Genomic DNA, 16,567 nt, shown 5'->3' on the forward strand with positions numbered 1-16,567 from the left:
TCGCACACACACCTGTGTGTGTGACAACTAATAGGACTTTAACCGATACCAATGCAGTTGCTTGAAAATGGCTTCACTGTAACTTGTCATTTCTGTTCACCTAATATTTTAGTTTTGTGATGATTTCTATTCATATATTTTACTTTTTATCTACCTCGCAGTCTTTTCCTGTTGAAAGCAGAGAAGAAAATAAAACCTGTATTCCAAATCATTGCATTTTCTGTGTGTGGTAGAAGTATCGGTATCGGCGAGTATTCAGATCCAAGTATCGGTTTGGAAAATGTGGTATCGTTGCTTCCCTAATGTTTGAGTTCAGCTGACAGAAATGTTGTTTTTGTTAAGTATAAGAGCTCTGATTCTGCAAACCCTCCATCCACAGCCACTAAAATGTTTAATCATCATTACGTTCTCCACACAGTTCTTTGGAACACCTTTTATTGATGTTTAGGTGACTGAAGCTACACGTGTGACTCTTTTTTAGGTGCGATTTGACGGCGTGGGCGGCCTCAGTGAGCACATCCAGTCACTAAAGGAGATGGTGGTGTTCCCTCTGCTCTACCCAGAGGTCTTTGAGAAATTCAAAATTCAGCCCCCCCGGTGAGAAAACCATTCAAACAGATGTGAAGTCCTTAAGTGTAGTTTTATCTTTTGGACGCAGAACTGTTTAGTTTCTCTAATTGAAAAACCAGAGGAGTCGTGTTTGTTTCTATAGCTGAGCTGATAAACGTGGGAGACGACCTGCTGTGTAATTATCCCGCGGAGCTGATTTGTTTTCCGTTTTAGAGGGTGTTTGTTCTACGGCCCGCCTGGAACAGGAAAGACCCTGGTTGCTCGAGCACTCGCCAACGAGTGCAGTCAGGGAGACAGGAAGGTTTCCTTCTTTATGAGGAAAGGAGCCGACTGCCTCAGCAAGTGGGTCGGCGAATCAGAACGGCAGCTACGCCTGCTCTTTGACCAGGTGTGTAACTTCTGATGAACATCCTCGTCATTTAAAGTGTAAAAAAAAAGTCAGCTCCATGACCTTTAGCATCTCTGTTGGATGACCTTGATCTTGTATAAATCCCTCTGACTAGGCTTACCTGATGAGGCCATCCATCATTTTCTTTGATGAGATTGATGGTTTGGCTCCTGTCCGCTCCAGCAGACAGGACCAGATACACAGGTAAGTTCCTGTCCGACTTGTTGAATCATCAACCGCAACCCATCAGTTTATCTGTCATTGTTTTTTTTTTTTAAACACACAGGGGAGGGGATGTGTAGGCAGATGTTTGAATAACGACGATACGAGAACAGTTAGCCAATTGGACAACATATCCTGCACCATGTGGCTTTGGTTCTTTTACCCGACCAGAGTTCTCTTCCAAACTGAGCAGGCTCATCTGAAATTGCAACCCATGATTAATACAATGTTATGTGTAGCTACGTCGTTTAGCTGAGGATCCCATTTCTGCTTGATGAACGAAGTCATCAGACTAGGGCTGAAACGATTCCTCGGGAATAATTCGAGTACAAAAAAGCCTCGAGTCAAATTCTCTGCCTCGAGGCTTCGTTTAATTCATGTTTAATGAATTCATTGCTTTGAAGTCGCCCGGGTTCATGTTTCACCCGGACCGAAATAAGTGACGCACATACGCACTGCACTGTTGTGATGGGAATTCCGGCTCTTTTTAGAGAGCCGGCTCTTTCGGCTCCTAAGTGGCTCCTCAGATTTTCTGTTGCGTAGAGTACATTTATAACCAAAATAATGCTAAACTAAATGTAAAATAATTTACTAATGTAAAAAAAAAGCAATATATCAAATATTTATCATTTCTATGGATTTAATAACTGAACACTCTAAGAAATGTCCACTTTCCGACTGCTGGCGCTCATTTTCTCACCGTCTTCGTCGCACTCTCCTCCCTCTCGCTCGCCTTTTTCCTCCTCCTCATTCCCTCTCGTCTCCCTCCACCCGCAGGTGCTCTGCTGTGTGTCTGTCTGAATATGATCCTCCCTCTTCCCCGCCCCTACTGCTCTTGTGTGTGGTCAGTCTGTACTCACAGTTACACATGTTGATCAATTGCCTGTAGCTTTCACCAAGGCGGGGGGGGGGGGGGAACGGCTCCCAATGACGAGCCGGCTCCCGTCGTTCTCTTCAAAGAGCCGGTTCGTTCGCGACCGACACATCACTACTGCACTGAATGCACACGCGAGTAGCGAATGTAGCTTAACTTTCTCTTAAGCCATGGCGGACAACGTGGACCCCGGCGGAGTGCGAAAAAGACAGAAAATGTCAAAGGTGTGGGACCATTTTTCACGTCGTAAGGCGGAAAATGTAGTCCAGTTTAAATACTGTAAAATGGATTTAGCCTACCACAACACCATATTCCTCCATGCTGCAGCACCTGACCAGGAAACATCCACTTGTAAATGTCCCTTCTGCAAGCGGACTCAGAGCCTCTACAAGATAATGCATTTTAGCCTGTATTTCTATATATTCTGCGGAAACTGTGCGACATTTTCATTTGTAGCACTCGGTTTCAGCTCACACCGTACGTCTGGTAGCAACACGTAGGACCTGAAAATGTGTTAAAAATAGCAGTTTTTACAACACGTCGGACTTTTTACTGTGTTATTGATGTCCGTTGTCCCTCAGGATCGCTGCAGGAGGACACGGGTATTTATGAGAGAGGAGGAGGAAAACAAAAGAAAGTAAATGTTCTGTGATCAGTATAAGTTGACATAAACACGGCAAACATGCTTTCAACAATCCTTGTTAGTGTGAGAAAAAAAAAGTGTAGAAATTAAAACGGACGTGTGTTAATAGGGAAACAGCTGGCGAGCCATGTTTGCGCATGTGCCTTGAGCGGTTCTGGTGCGGATTGGGCCGCAGCCGCTCGCATTTGTTTACTGTGAAGTAAAGCTGAAGTGCTGAAGTTTTGAAAACTAATTTTGAATAAAACTTGAAGAATAACTGGCAATTGCTTTCTCATTTCAAGAGGTCTTTCATATTTTATAACATGCTGTTTGATATAATGGTTTAAAAACGTAAAAGTGTCATTTATTAGAGTACTCGATTAATCGATGAAAGATTCGATAGAGTACTCGATTAATCGATAAAAGATTCGATAGAGTACTCGATTAATCGATAAAAGATTCGATAGAGTACTCGATTAATCGATAAAAGATTCGATAGAGTACTCGATTACAAAAATATTCGATAGCTGCAGCCCTACATCAGACTGACTGCAAGTGAAAATAATAAATAACGGAAAGGAATCGCTGGCGCCATTGTAGACTTGGGACAACTTTATGACAAAGCACCGCCGTGAGCCTCGGCTGAAAGGTGCAAGGCACTCCTGTTTCTATAAACGCACACACACGTGCACGTAGTTAGCAGCACATCTCCAAGTAGTTTTCTTTTACTATTTGATAAAAAATTTTCAACAGAAATGCCTCAGTTAGATTTTTAAAACATAAATTCAACTGTTGTGTGTCTGGGAAGAGTGTTGGTGCTCCGTGGTTGCGTGTGTTTATTTCGTAACACATTACAGGCCTTCCGCAGAGCTGTTTGAAGTTTCCCAACGAGACTAATTCCTCCTGTCCGTCCGTACCGAATGGAATAATCATCATGTTTCACAGCTGCAGGGGGAATGTGGGTCAGTCAAGGCAACTTAATTTGTAGGATCAGGTGTTGGGTGAAGCTTTGTTTTTTTTTATTGATCAGAGTCCGGTCTCCGTTCCTACAGAAGACCGCACGGTTCGGATCCGCGGTCGACGCAGCAATTCTGTACATAAATAAAATTAAAACCTCATCTTTGTCAGCTTTAAAAACTTTCATGGATGCATAGAATCATAAGTAGACTCCTCTATACTTAATGCCTTTGAAACGTGTGAATCAAAAAGCAATTTATCTGCTGCTATCTTTGAACTAAACACTCCATGCGCTGCTGTAAACAACTGCCCCGCCTCCTCCCCCTTGCTACCTCCATTCTGTGTTCATGTGCAACCACAGAGTAGTTCCTGCTAAGTCTTTGGGAAGCAGCACAGGTTCAGTTGAAGTATTAATGATATCCCTGTTAAAACAAAACAAAAAAAACATGCATTTTTGCCCAGGCGGTGAAATTGACTCCTACGGTTTAGTTTACATGTTTACATTCAGTTACAGTGATCCCTCGTTCATCACGGTAGATGCGTTCCAGACCTGGCCGCGATAGGTGAAAATCCGCGAAGTAGGGACACCATATTTACAGTCATGGACGTAATTTTGGGGGGGGGGACAGGGGGGACATGTCCCCCCCACTTTTTCCAAAGTCAAGTTTTGACCCCTGCACTTTTTACCATCCAAAAACAATATTACGCTATATTAAATTGACACTGGTTGAGCTCTAGGACCTAGCGGAAAACAACCATTTGTGTTGAAGCCTGTTTCCCATTAGAGCATACTGTAAAGCTACCCCCCCCCCCCACTTCTAAAGTGAAAATTACGTCCTTGTTTACAGTACAGTACTATATTGAATTATCGTATGATCACATTCTCTTTTTGTGGGTAAAACTCAAGAAAAAAAAATTTTACTTGTTTTTTTTATAGTTTTATTACAAAAAGTGCATTTTATGATGAAATGGATGAAAAAAAACCAGGAATTTCTTGATATTTCGCATAGAAAAATACCGCAAATCGGCGAATTTCCCTTGAATAAGGCTCCAAAGAAAAAATCCGCGAAGTCGTGAATCCGCGATAAACGAACCGCGAAGTAGCGAGGGATCACTGTATTTCATAACATTTGTGGAAATAAGACCTTGTTAGGTTTTTAAGGACTCTAATCTTGTGGTTGTTGTGTTTCTGTTTGGCACCATATTTTTGTTTCTGGTATATTTTTGATACAGGAATAAAAAAAAAAAACAATATACGTACGTTTTTACCCTCTCCTTCTGCTCGACAGTTCCATTGTGTCCACGTTGTTGGCCTTGATGGACGGTTTGGACAGTCGTGGGGAGATGGTTGTCATCGGTGCTACAAACAGACTCGACTCCATCGACCCGGCCCTCAGGAGGCCTGGACGTTTCGATCGGGAGTTTCTCTTCAGCCTCCCGGACAAGAAGGTGAAGCTGAGAAAACCTTAAAGTCGTTGAATTCGACGACAATTTTTACTGAACCTGGATTTTTCTTTTTTTAAATGACGTTATTACTTATGTTGTCGTGCTTTCGTCTCTGGAGAATGTGATTCAGTGAGCAAGAGACGAGACATTTTAATAGAAGTTTGTAGATTTGGTTGAAATGAAAATGCACAATAAACGTGTGAGTGATCGGACCGTGAACTGCAGGTCGTTCCTTTAGTCTGTATGCTAACAGACAGGATTAACCTGCTTTCTATTCCTGTTTGATAGGCCAGAAAGCAGATTTTGAAAATTCACACGAGGGACTGGAATCCCAAACTGGCTGAGCCATTTCTAGATGAACTTGCAGAAAAATGTGTCGGTGAGTGAAGTACGACATTGTTTTGGGGTGTGTGGTGTTCGTCCTCCCGCCTCCCACTGAGGGAGCACTTTAATGAAGCCAAAATGAGGAGATCCTAATCTAATAACAGACTGTTTTTGTGTCTTCCCAGGCTACTGCGGTGCTGACATCAAAGCACTTTGCACAGAGGCGGCCTTGATGGCGCTGCGCCGCCGCTATCCCCAGATTTATGGCAGCAGCATCAAACTGAAGCTGGACGTCGCCTCAATCGTCCTGGGGCCTGGCGACTTCAGCAAGGCCATGAGGACGATTGTCCCAGCCTCCCAGCGGGCTCTGGCCCCCCCGGGCCGAGCCCTGTCCCCCACCCTCAGCCCCCTGCTGGCCAGCTCTTTCTCCTCGGTGCTGAAAGCTCTTCTCCGAGTCTTCCCCCACGCTCAGTGTGCCGACAGGGACAACACACAAGGCGAGTTGCTGCCACCCCGACACTTAAAGAGTCTGCTGGATCAAACACCATCGCCCTTCCCCACCCATCGTATTCATGACTCTGTCGTCCTGCTGGTTTTTATTTTACGTGATTATCTTTGCGACCTTATTACCGCCATTCTGGGTGGTCTGCGCTAGGGCTGGGCGATATGGCAAAAATAGAATATCACGATTTTTCCAATATTTTATCACGATTTCGATTTTATCACGATTTTTTATCCATGAATAGCATAACTTCAATTGCGTATTAAAGAAGAGGAACAATGAATAAATAAACATTTATTCATATTAGGGATAATCAGCACAGTGCTAACACACTTATATTTTAAACTCACACCAGAGATGATAAAAGCCCTGAGAGAAACAATTACAAAAATCTGTTTTTCTCGTTTTTCAAGTAACTTAACATAAATTAAAATTGTAAACATATTTAAAGTGCAAACATGTCAATTGCAAACGTATTGTGCAAACATTAACTTGTTCAAAATACTATGTAGCTCCCAGTTGCTCATGTAGTGGATAGTTAAGCTCAAATACGGCTCTGATGTGCGGCTGGACCAGAGATCGCTTGTGGTAGCAAATAACTGCGCATTCTGAATATTTCCTGCAACTCTCACTTTGCATTCAGCGTACATGCGTGGAATGGCGGTGTTCGAAAAATACTTGCGGCTGGAAAACTCGTAGCGCGGGTCCAATGTTTTTATCATTTTCTTAAATCCCGCTCCTACTGTTCGCACGGGACACAAATCTTTAACCAAGTGGTGCGTCACTGCATCTGTCACGCTGTTCCATCGTCTGCTGTCTCTGTCGTAAGGAGTGAGTTTTGTATGTGTTTCTGTTAGCGTTTGCTGCCTGGAAGAAGCACGAGCCGCTGCAGCCGCAGGCTTTTTAGCTTTTGCTGCCAGCTGGCTCTCATTGTATTGTTTGGGATGCTTTCTTTTCAAGTGATTAAACAAGTTTGTGGTGTTGCCATCACTTGCCTTGACGCTCTCCTTGTAAATGACGTTTCGCTGCTCTTTGTCATCTGGTGAAAAACCAAACCAGTTCCATAGAACGGACGAGGCGTTCCTCTTCGGAACAAAAACCTCGTTGTCGCTCTCAGCCGCGGCCGAAGCCATGTTTGTTCACACGCAGGTGAAAACAAGCGGGACACTAATATATTACTGTGACTCACTCTGATTGGTTAAGGGTCAAACAAAGGCGTGTCATTCGCCGGAGGTAAGTTCCCTTTTCATTCAGAGGCAGAAATTCAACAGCAGAGCTGTGAATCGTGATAAAAAGGTCTCTCAAAAATGACAGACCGTCAGATGTGTAGATCGTAAAACGGTCTAAAATCGTCATATCGCCCAGCCCTAGTCTGCGCTCCCACTGACCAGACTCTTTGCTAACCCCACTTTCATAGATGTAGTAGCACAGAGACCAGAGACCAGATCACTTATCACCACTGTGTGAGCTCTTCACTAATTCACTCCAGTCAGCGGAGCAGCTTTAATGGAAGAGCAGGCTTAACGGAGCACTTCACCAGCGGGACTTTAGCAACAGAGGCTGTGCTCGTTGCACCAAAGCTCAACTCCTAGGGCGTTGTGTCCCTTTATGGCTAACGGATAACCTAACATCAGAAATAGATTCTTTTATGTTTATAGTGTGTTACTGTGTGTATGTAGCTCACTATGCTCTCCTTTTCTGTTTGCTAGGCGGCGACAATCATCTCTTAGAAGAGGACGTGTACAGCGACGACGACAATGAGGACGGCTCTGCCTCCATTTACGAAGTTCCGCCTTCTGCATCCCCAAAGAGTCAGCATTCCTCTTCTGCAATGCACAGAACCTTTCTCCAGCTCTCCACGTGAGTGCTCAGAACTTAAATACAGAATTATTCAACGTGCTCACAGAACAACCGCATGCAGGAGGGAGATAGAAATGTAGTAATTAGCAGGTATAAAGTGGGAATTTCTACGTAAAGCTTGAAATCGGCTAAAAGCAGGGCGCATTCCGACTCCCAGAGAATTTTTGTACTAATATTTAACTACAAATGAAAAGATTTCAGCGTATTTGGTTGTCAGTCTCACAAATAAAGTAGTTTAGTTCATTAGTTTCCTGGAATAACAGCAGAGTCTCAAATTCAAAACCATAATTGTAAAAGTTAAAAAACAAACAGCTTTAAATAATAATTAGTTCTTATTTCTATTTATACATACAACTTTTATTTCTAGTGAAATTTTGGCTTTTCTTGTTTCTGTTGGACTGACCTGCTGCTTAGTGACACAACAAAGCTGCTACTGCCATCTACTGGCAGGAATAATAATCGTCCTAGCAGGTGAAATTTGAACTAACTAGATGAGAGGGGCAGAAAACACCCGCTGCTTGATTCTTTCAGGAGTTATTCACATTAACCCCCCCCCCCCGAAAGATCTCTGATATTATTTAGGCATGTTGATGTTTGGCCTCGATGTTTTGTCCTCACACATCCCATAATACACATTTTAAATGATGCCCTTTAACCTCCCGCCTGTCTCTTGGTGTGCAGATGTTCAGTAAAGAGCAGCTGTAGCTTTGTAAGCGGTAAAAATTAAAAAGAGACAAAGATGTTTGAATAACCAGAGGATTGCTGCTCTGTGCTGAGACTTTGGACTCATTTCGAGTCGTCGTTTTGCTTCTAGTTGTGCCCTCCGACAGCCCACGGCGTTCCGGCCTCGTCTGCTGTTGGCAGGAGCCCCGGGTTCTGGACAAAGCTCCCATTTGGCTCCGGCCCTGCTCCACCACCTGGACAAGCTACCAGTACACCGCCTGGACTTGCCCACTTTGTACTCCGTCAGCGCCAAGACGCCGGAGGAGTCCTGTGCTCAGGTATTGAAAAACAAACAAACAGAGCAGACATGTTTTTAAACCCTCGCCGGTGGGCACGCCACTCTCTACAAGTGAAAACTCTCACTGCTGTGATTGCAGGTTTTCCGTGAGGCTCGTCGAAGCGTGCCCAGCGTGGTGTACATGCCGCATGTCTCAGAGTGGTGGGACACCGTGAGCGAGACTGTGAAGAGCACCTTCCTCACTCTGCTGCATGACGTGCCCTCGTTCAGCCCCATCCTCATCCTCGCAACCGCTGAGACTCAGTACTTAAAGTTGTCTGATGAGGTAAACACACACGCACGCACGCACGCACGCACGCACGCACGCACGAGCACGCACGCACGCACGCACGCACACACACACACACACACACACACACACACACACACACACCTGGCACAGAGCAGACTCAAAGGTGTTGTTTTGTAACAAAACACTGAATTCCATTGGCTGTTTGATTGGTCAGTCAACATTAGACTGCGCTGTAATTGGTTTGAGCTACACATGAGGATGGGGGCGGCACACGTGGCCTTTCAACCAATAGACTTTGCCTCGGCAGAGGGGGTGACCCTTCTCCTGCTGGATCAGGTATGACGCCAGTCAAAAGTTTGACGCTAACCTGAGGATGCTAACGGAGGTTATCATGACTTTTTAAGAAAGAGACACCTGAAGGAGATTTTGAATGTCTTCAGCCGTATGTTATGTTGGATTGTTAAGGCGAGACTTGCTGTGGACTAACTGTCTTATTGGAGGACATTAACTGGACCCTTGTGGACATAAAAAAGACAGTTTTTAGTTTGCTCTGTCCTGTTGATGATAGCTGTTGAACAACGAGCTGGACATTGTTTTGCTTGTCTTTCTCCTTTTCTTGCATAGTCATTTTGATTTCTTGTTTAATTATATTCCTCCCCTTAACCATCATTTGACCGTGTTAGTCTTCTGAGGAAACCTAAGCCTGCTTCACCTAGCTAACCTAACAGTTTAACCACCTTACAAGGCCTCTGCAGAAATAAGAACAAGGAGACTGAACCCAATTCTGTTGCTAAGGTGAGATGCAGCCTGGGTTGCCAAGTGTTCATCATCTTCCTGCCACGGCTTTACTGGTTTTAATGGGAAACGTAAACTGGTTGTAATGGAGCTCTTCTTCCTCCAGAGTTTTTCCATTTAATTCTACTTTACCACCTTTGCCTCCTTGGTGTCCTTTATCCTGTTTCCTCTTCTTCTCTTTCACCCTTCCTAACGTCTTTACTGAGACCTTTTGCTGTGTGTTGGGGTACGGGTAGGAGCTGAAGGTTCGGGGAGGCAGAAACTGAAACAACCGGACAAAAGATGGGAATAAAGGGGGCAGCTTGGTTATGTCAGGTCAAGCAATAGAAGAGGTTTAATTAGGTCTGAAGGCTCCTACTCGGCGTCTCGACCCTAGGCCACACTCTCATAGTAGTTTATGCCAAAATGAGGATTTCATATTTGTTTTAGCCTGTGTGTGTGTGTGTGTGTGTGTGTGTGTGTGTGTGTGTGGCATTTGGCAATGCCTTTGACCATGGCCACGCTCTGAGATGTTTAGCGCTGTTAGGATGATTCTCTGTTCTGGGCTCATTAGGACTGAGGCAAAGACTTACTCGGGCCTAACTTCTTAATTATCTCACAGTAGCTCCAGTCTGGTCTCGCCTTCTACTTTCTCACTTCCTGTGGTAACTTTTATACATTTTTTCACGTTTGTTTTTACTCTAGCGCTCGTTGCCTTCTAAGATGGCTTTTTGTTTTGTACTTGCGATAAAAACTTAACTCAGGAACAAAATTAATAAAAAACAAAGAAATAAAAAAATAAAAATGAGAAAAGCAAAAGATGTGAGTAAAGAGAAAAAGAAAATGAACAAGAAAAGGCAATCAGTGGATCCAGGGAAAAGCCGAATCAGCAGAAAGAGCAGAACAAAGCTAACGCAGGTGTTTGCTAACTATCAAAATTTAGTGCCATCTGCTTCGGGGGCGGGCGTCTGACCTATGAGAACCCACCCAATTGGCCAAATGGGTGAAGGGCTGTATTTGATTTGTTAAAAAACAAATCAAAACGATCCATTTGATTGACAGAATGCATCATGTGTAGCAAACATTTGAGCTGACCATTCATTGCGATATTAATCTGTTCTTTGCAAAATGCATATTGTGCATGCTGATTTCACGATAACGGTATATTTACGATATATTGTGCAGCCCTACAGTTAACTCATTCACTGCCAGCCGTTTCCTGATCTCCAACGGCCTTCACTGCCAGCGTTTCTCACCGTTTTTACTGTTTTTCTTTAAGAGTCACAGAACGTTGCGCGCTAGCATGATGTCGACGCCAAAACAACCAAAACAAAGAGGAGACTCACCTCTTACATCAGGAAGAGTCAGCATGTTTCGAGTGTTATCCGTTCCTTCATAATCCGTTGTCGAATTGTGATCGGCAGACGCTTTTCCGGTTCGCGCCTCACTTTTTTTTTTACAAGAACGGCCCAAAACGATCTCCAAACACATGGATGTGTTGCTTCCTGATCATGTGATCTGAGACGTATCCAGATGAAGATCGGCTTCAGGGCTGAGATGTTTGTTCCCTCAGTGCGGGGGCTCGTTCCGATGCTCAAGCAGTGAATGAGTTAATGAATTTGTAATGGGAAACAGTTTTTTTCTGGTCTTTATATCATGTAGTGGGCCATTCCCATCTGTACCGGGTCGGCCCGGGCCGGGTAGCCCCAGTCGGCCCCAGCCTGGCCCGGTTGATTCCACACATCCTTGTCTTAAGCCCATGTGGGCTGATTCTACCCACCAATCAGAGGCTTGCTCTAATGGAAATGGTAAATGGTAATTAAATGGCCTGTATTTGATGTAGCGCCTTCTAGAGTCCTGGAACCCCCCAAGGCGCTTTACAACACAATCAGTCATTCACCCATTCACACACACATTCACACACTGGTGGGGATGAGCTACGATGTAGCCACAGCTGCCCTGGGGCGCACTGACAGAGGCGAGGCTGCCGAGTACTGGCGCCACCGGTCCCTCCGACCACCACCAGCAGGCAACGTGGGTTAAGTGTCTTGCCCAAGGACACAACGACAGCGACAGACTGAGCGGGTCTCGAACCTGCAACCTTCCGATTGCTAGGTGAGCACTTAACTCCTGTGCCACCGTCGCCCCAATGGAAGGAGTGAATTTGCTGTCAGCAGTGGGTGTGTTGGCCCTGGTCGGCCTGAAGCAGACCCCCTCGAGAAGAGGGCTGAGAATGAGCCTTGGTTGGCCCGGAAAAATACCAGGCCACCCAGATATGTAAACAACCTACGCTACCCGGCCCGGACCGACCCGGTACAGATGGGAATGGGGCTTAAACAACCTACGCTACCCGGCCCGGACCGACCCGGTACAGGTGGGAATGGGGCTTAAACAACCTACGCTACCCGGCCCGGGCCGACCCGGTACAGATGGGAATGGCCCATTAGAAGTCGAGTTACTCCCCAAACCACCTGACCTTTAACTTTTTTTAGTTTCTCTAATTTAGAAAACTCTTGAATCAGGGAATAACTATCCCACATGGTAAAAAGCTCCAAAAAGTGGATTTCCTGTGATATGGCTCCTTTTAAGACATTATCTGTCCATTTTTGCTGTATTTAATAATAATCGTCATGTGTTTGTTAAAGATTCGAGACAGGAGTGCCTTTTCTTGGCGTATCTTTGCTTTGGAGCCTAAAAGTCGTGGCATATACAGATTTGTCTTGACATCTTCAAATGATCTGTTGTGATCTTCAACTGCACTAAAAGCATGAGTTAGTTTGGGCGTGTTTATAATATTTAGCCGTTCTGTTGGTTTATTTTTGTAACAAAATGATCAGTCCTAGTTGAAGCCCGTAGGCAGTAATCTCCAGTGTTCTGATATCCGTGTTTCACACGCCGGAGTAGAGAAGCCAGTGACAGCTGCTGCCTCTGCTCTGAGCCTCAGCAGGGAGCAGGCAGCGTTCCTCCACCACCAAACACACTCTCCAGGCTTTGGTCCAGCTCCGTAGCCTCCCTCCTTCCCTCAGCAGCTGCTCATCCTGCTTTCATTGTCTTTCTTTTCCGTGGGAATAAACGGGAATGGATGGAAGGTGTCCACTCAGTCTTATTGTAATCACAAGTGCACAGTAAAGATATAAATAATGTAAACAATCTATCCGTGGGTTTACAGGCAGGATTGTAGATGCACCCAGAATCAGAACAGATTTTATTCAATAAAAAAGGCTTGGAAAGATGATCCTCCAACCCTATATCGATTCCGATCTATTTCCAGATGGAACACGTAATCCCTTCTGCGTGTTACGGAGTCTCCCCTCACTCATTTCTGCCAAAAGATGCTTCCATGGAGAACGACAGGTCCAAAAAACCCCGTCTGATTCCTTTCATAAAGCAGCTGCAGAGCTTCATCTGTGCTGGATCGTTGGACTTCTTTTTTCCAAAATCCCAGGAATGCATAACTTCCTCTCAGATGTTCAGGTTTAGATGTCCACCTGCTAAAATAATATCAATGATGAGGTAACACCGGGTCAAAGGGATGTTTTTAGTTTCTTCCTCTTGAAGATAACCGTCCCTTTTAAAAATGTATGATGAACTCCAGTTTTGATTCTGCATCACAAAAATTCCAGTTTCCCCTCCAGATTCCACTCCCTCCTCTCCTGCATTCTTCTGTCTTTTTAATTATTCATCTATCACCACATCTCTTCCATCTTCCCCGTGTCGACACCCCTCCGGCTTTTAATGATGATGAAAATGCTCACCTGCTGTGTGAGTTTCTCAGGCGTATGCAGCAGTGCTGCTCTTTACCCACTTTACCGTACCTATGTTTCACACTGAAAGGAGCGCGCGTAATCCAGGGGGCAGAAAAGCACGGAGCAGCAGGAAGCTGAAGCGGAGAGAACAAACATGCCACGAATAAGGCTGAGGATCGATGAGAATGACGGATGGGGGAGAAAGTTGGTGCTTAGTCAGCAGCACAGCTTCCAGGAGGGGAGTGCCATTAGCTTCCTTCAGCTGGGGTCGCAAAAACAGTGAAAAGATTCCAGACATTGGGGTTGCTTGTTTAAGGCGGGGATCGTTCCGTTGGTGTAAATGAAATAATCCGATTGTTTGTTTTAAAGCAAAAACCTCCCAACCGGTGGAGGACAAAACTAGTCTGAAAGCTCTAAGCCGATGTCGGTACAGGATCTGCTCGGGTGTAAGATCGGCTCGGGGTCCGTCGACTGCCGATGACGTCTAAGTAGTTTATTGGCTGAACATGAAACTTACGGAATTACGCAATCACGTTACGTTGTTATCACGTGACGTTGGTCCAGGCAAATCTTTCTATTGGAAAGATGGACAACTTTTACAAAGAAATCCATCATTACCTCTTTGAAAGTACACTTTTAGCATAGAGCTGCATGTATATTAGGGCTGAACGATTAACTGCGTGTGCAACTAAATTGCGATGTGACTAAACGAGATTTTCTAATCTCAAACGCTGCAATTTGGCAGCGAGTGGTTAGCGCAATGCTAATATACATGGAAACACCCATAGGAATGCTAATGCTAATATCACCGATTGCATTATTACAAATTATGAATTAGAAACGTGCCAAATGATTACATTTGGAGTCTAATAGAAAGTAAAACTACCATCAATCAAAAAAGTACAGACCGGTATTTTAGTAAAGCCAGAAAACTTAACTCCAGAGTTTTGGCTAGCAGCTATGAGCGTACCTGAACTACGCATGGACAAGACGTCAAAAACTCTAAACACAAAATACTTCAATAAACGGGACACACTTCTTTCCTGCAAATACAATTTCACAGGTGTTGCTAATACCTATGATCCTTCAAGGGATGTGCTCAAAGAGGAGTTCAACATTATGAATAAAATATAGTGTTTTATTTTACAAATACCATTATAAACACAAACTTACGTCTTAAGAAACATTATTTTAATAATGAAACTGCTACATTCTTTCCAACATTATAGATGTGTAGTGTATTTTGTCCGAGTGGGTTTGCCGTACTTTGACGTCATCGGCAGTCGAAGGACCCCGAGCCGATCTTGTACCGACACCGGCCTATACTTCAGAAATCTAGTTAAATATGTAACAGTGGTGTTCTCGTATAGACTCCTGCGTCTCCTTCAGATTCAGTGTGAGAGTCTTAAATCTGCACCTTAAAGTACAAGTATGTAGGTGATTGTTTTAGAAAATACTTTTATCCACTTAATGTGAACCAAGAGTCGTGTTTATTTACGTGGGAACATTTCAGATTTTGATGAGCATATTTAGCATACTAACTATGCAGTTAATCACATTTGAATTTAAATTTGGCACAATCTCATAAATGATGTAATAAACTAATTTGTCACATTGCTAAGCTGCCGTCATTCCTTCGTAGTGAGGGCAAGAGCATCGCTGATGTTAAAGGACTGTTAGACCCTACCCCTTTAGATGTAAACACAGCCCTCGTCAATGCTACCAGCTCTCTTGTGGACAAGTGCAACTTCACCTGCTGATACTCAAAGCTACAGAAAGCTGCGGATGTTCTCGGGGGTGATACCGACCCATAGTAGAGAAGAGGCGCGAAGGATGGCCGTGGACAGAGACTAAAGGAGCTCGAGGAGAACTTATAGTAGGCCGGGTGCGGAATCATATCCAGCCTGGACGATTGTTCTTCACACCAGAGGGTCGTGGAAGAGTTCGTGGCCGATATATGCAGTGGTGGTGGTGGGGGAGTTTTAACTGGTTCCAGTGGAGGTCGGAGGAGCTAAGCTACACTAAAGTTCCGCTGCAGCTGTCGGAGGAATTGCCTTGTGGAGAGCCGCACGGGAGGAGTGTGACGCACGGATCCAGCCACTCACCTGCATCGTGGGAAGAGAGCCAGGGAAGTTGGGACCTGGCATTGTTTTCCACGATTGTGGGGACCAGGGAATGCCTCCGACTGGTAGGATTAAGGGTTCCATTAAGGGATACGAGCTCCAACGCGTGCCACCAAACTTAAAGGCAAGCTTGCATAAAACATAAAGCGTGCACTCTGAAATGTCTAAAAAAGAATGATAAAACTTTAAGGGAAGACTAAACGCGGGTTAACTTTCTGTAATTTGGAACTGGGTTTTTTGAGTTTATCATTCTCATTTGGTTAATGCAGATACTCCAAATCTATTTGTGTGTTAGTGTTTTCTTTATGGGGCGACGGTGGCACAGGAGTTAAGTGCTCGCCCCGTAATCGGAAGGTTGCAGGTTCGAGCCCCGCTCAGTCTGTCGCTGTCGTTGTGTCCTTGGGCAAGACACTTAACCCACGTTGCCTGCTGGTGGTGGTCGGGAGGGACCGGTGGCGCCAGTGCTCGGCAGCCTCGCCTCTGTCAGTGCGCCCCAGGGCAGCTGTGGCTACATCGTAGCTCATCCCCACCAGTGTGTGAATGTGTGAATGACTGATTGTGTTGTAAAGCGCCTTGGGGGGTTCCAGGACTCTAGAAGGCGCTAAATCAAATACATTTTACCATTTACCATTTTTTTATCCAGATGTACACTGGGAAACAAAAGTGCTTTACCACATATTGTTGTGTGCCTTGGGAAACCTCTCTGGAATCAAAGTTAAACTTCTAGACACCGTTTCTATACATTGGAATGTCTCTTTCGCCACAATCGTAATTTGAGATTAAAGGGTAACTAGACTCGATAGCCAGCACCATATTCTATGGAGCCGGGTGGCGAAAGGGTTACACGAGGATTTTAAATGTCAGAATAAGTAAAGATGGCAGAATGAAGGCAAAACACACGGTAGC

General features: G+C 44.7%; 1 protein-coding gene across 1 annotated transcript in view; it reads left to right on the forward strand.

The window, feature by feature from the left end:
* The window catches only part of atad2b (ATPase family AAA domain containing 2B), a 122,874-nt gene that overhangs the window by 8,536 nt on the left and 97,771 nt on the right, over positions 1–16,567 (forward strand). The window contains exons 11-19 of the mRNA XM_015948168.3: positions 482–597; positions 784–958; positions 1,074–1,162; positions 4,923–5,082; positions 5,368–5,458; positions 5,589–5,900; positions 7,615–7,765; positions 8,580–8,766; positions 8,866–9,051. Coding sequence (XP_015803654.3) covers positions 482–597; positions 784–958; positions 1,074–1,162; positions 4,923–5,082; positions 5,368–5,458; positions 5,589–5,900; positions 7,615–7,765; positions 8,580–8,766; positions 8,866–9,051 — 1,467 coding nt within the window. The remainder of the gene's footprint in view (positions 1–481; positions 598–783; positions 959–1,073; positions 1,163–4,922; positions 5,083–5,367; positions 5,459–5,588; positions 5,901–7,614; positions 7,766–8,579; positions 8,767–8,865; positions 9,052–16,567) is intronic.

The sequence above is a fragment of the Nothobranchius furzeri genome, chromosome 2 (genome assembly GCF_043380555.1).
Source record: "Nothobranchius furzeri strain GRZ-AD chromosome 2, NfurGRZ-RIMD1, whole genome shotgun sequence".
NCBI lineage: Eukaryota > Metazoa > Chordata > Actinopteri > Cyprinodontiformes > Nothobranchiidae > Nothobranchius > Nothobranchius furzeri.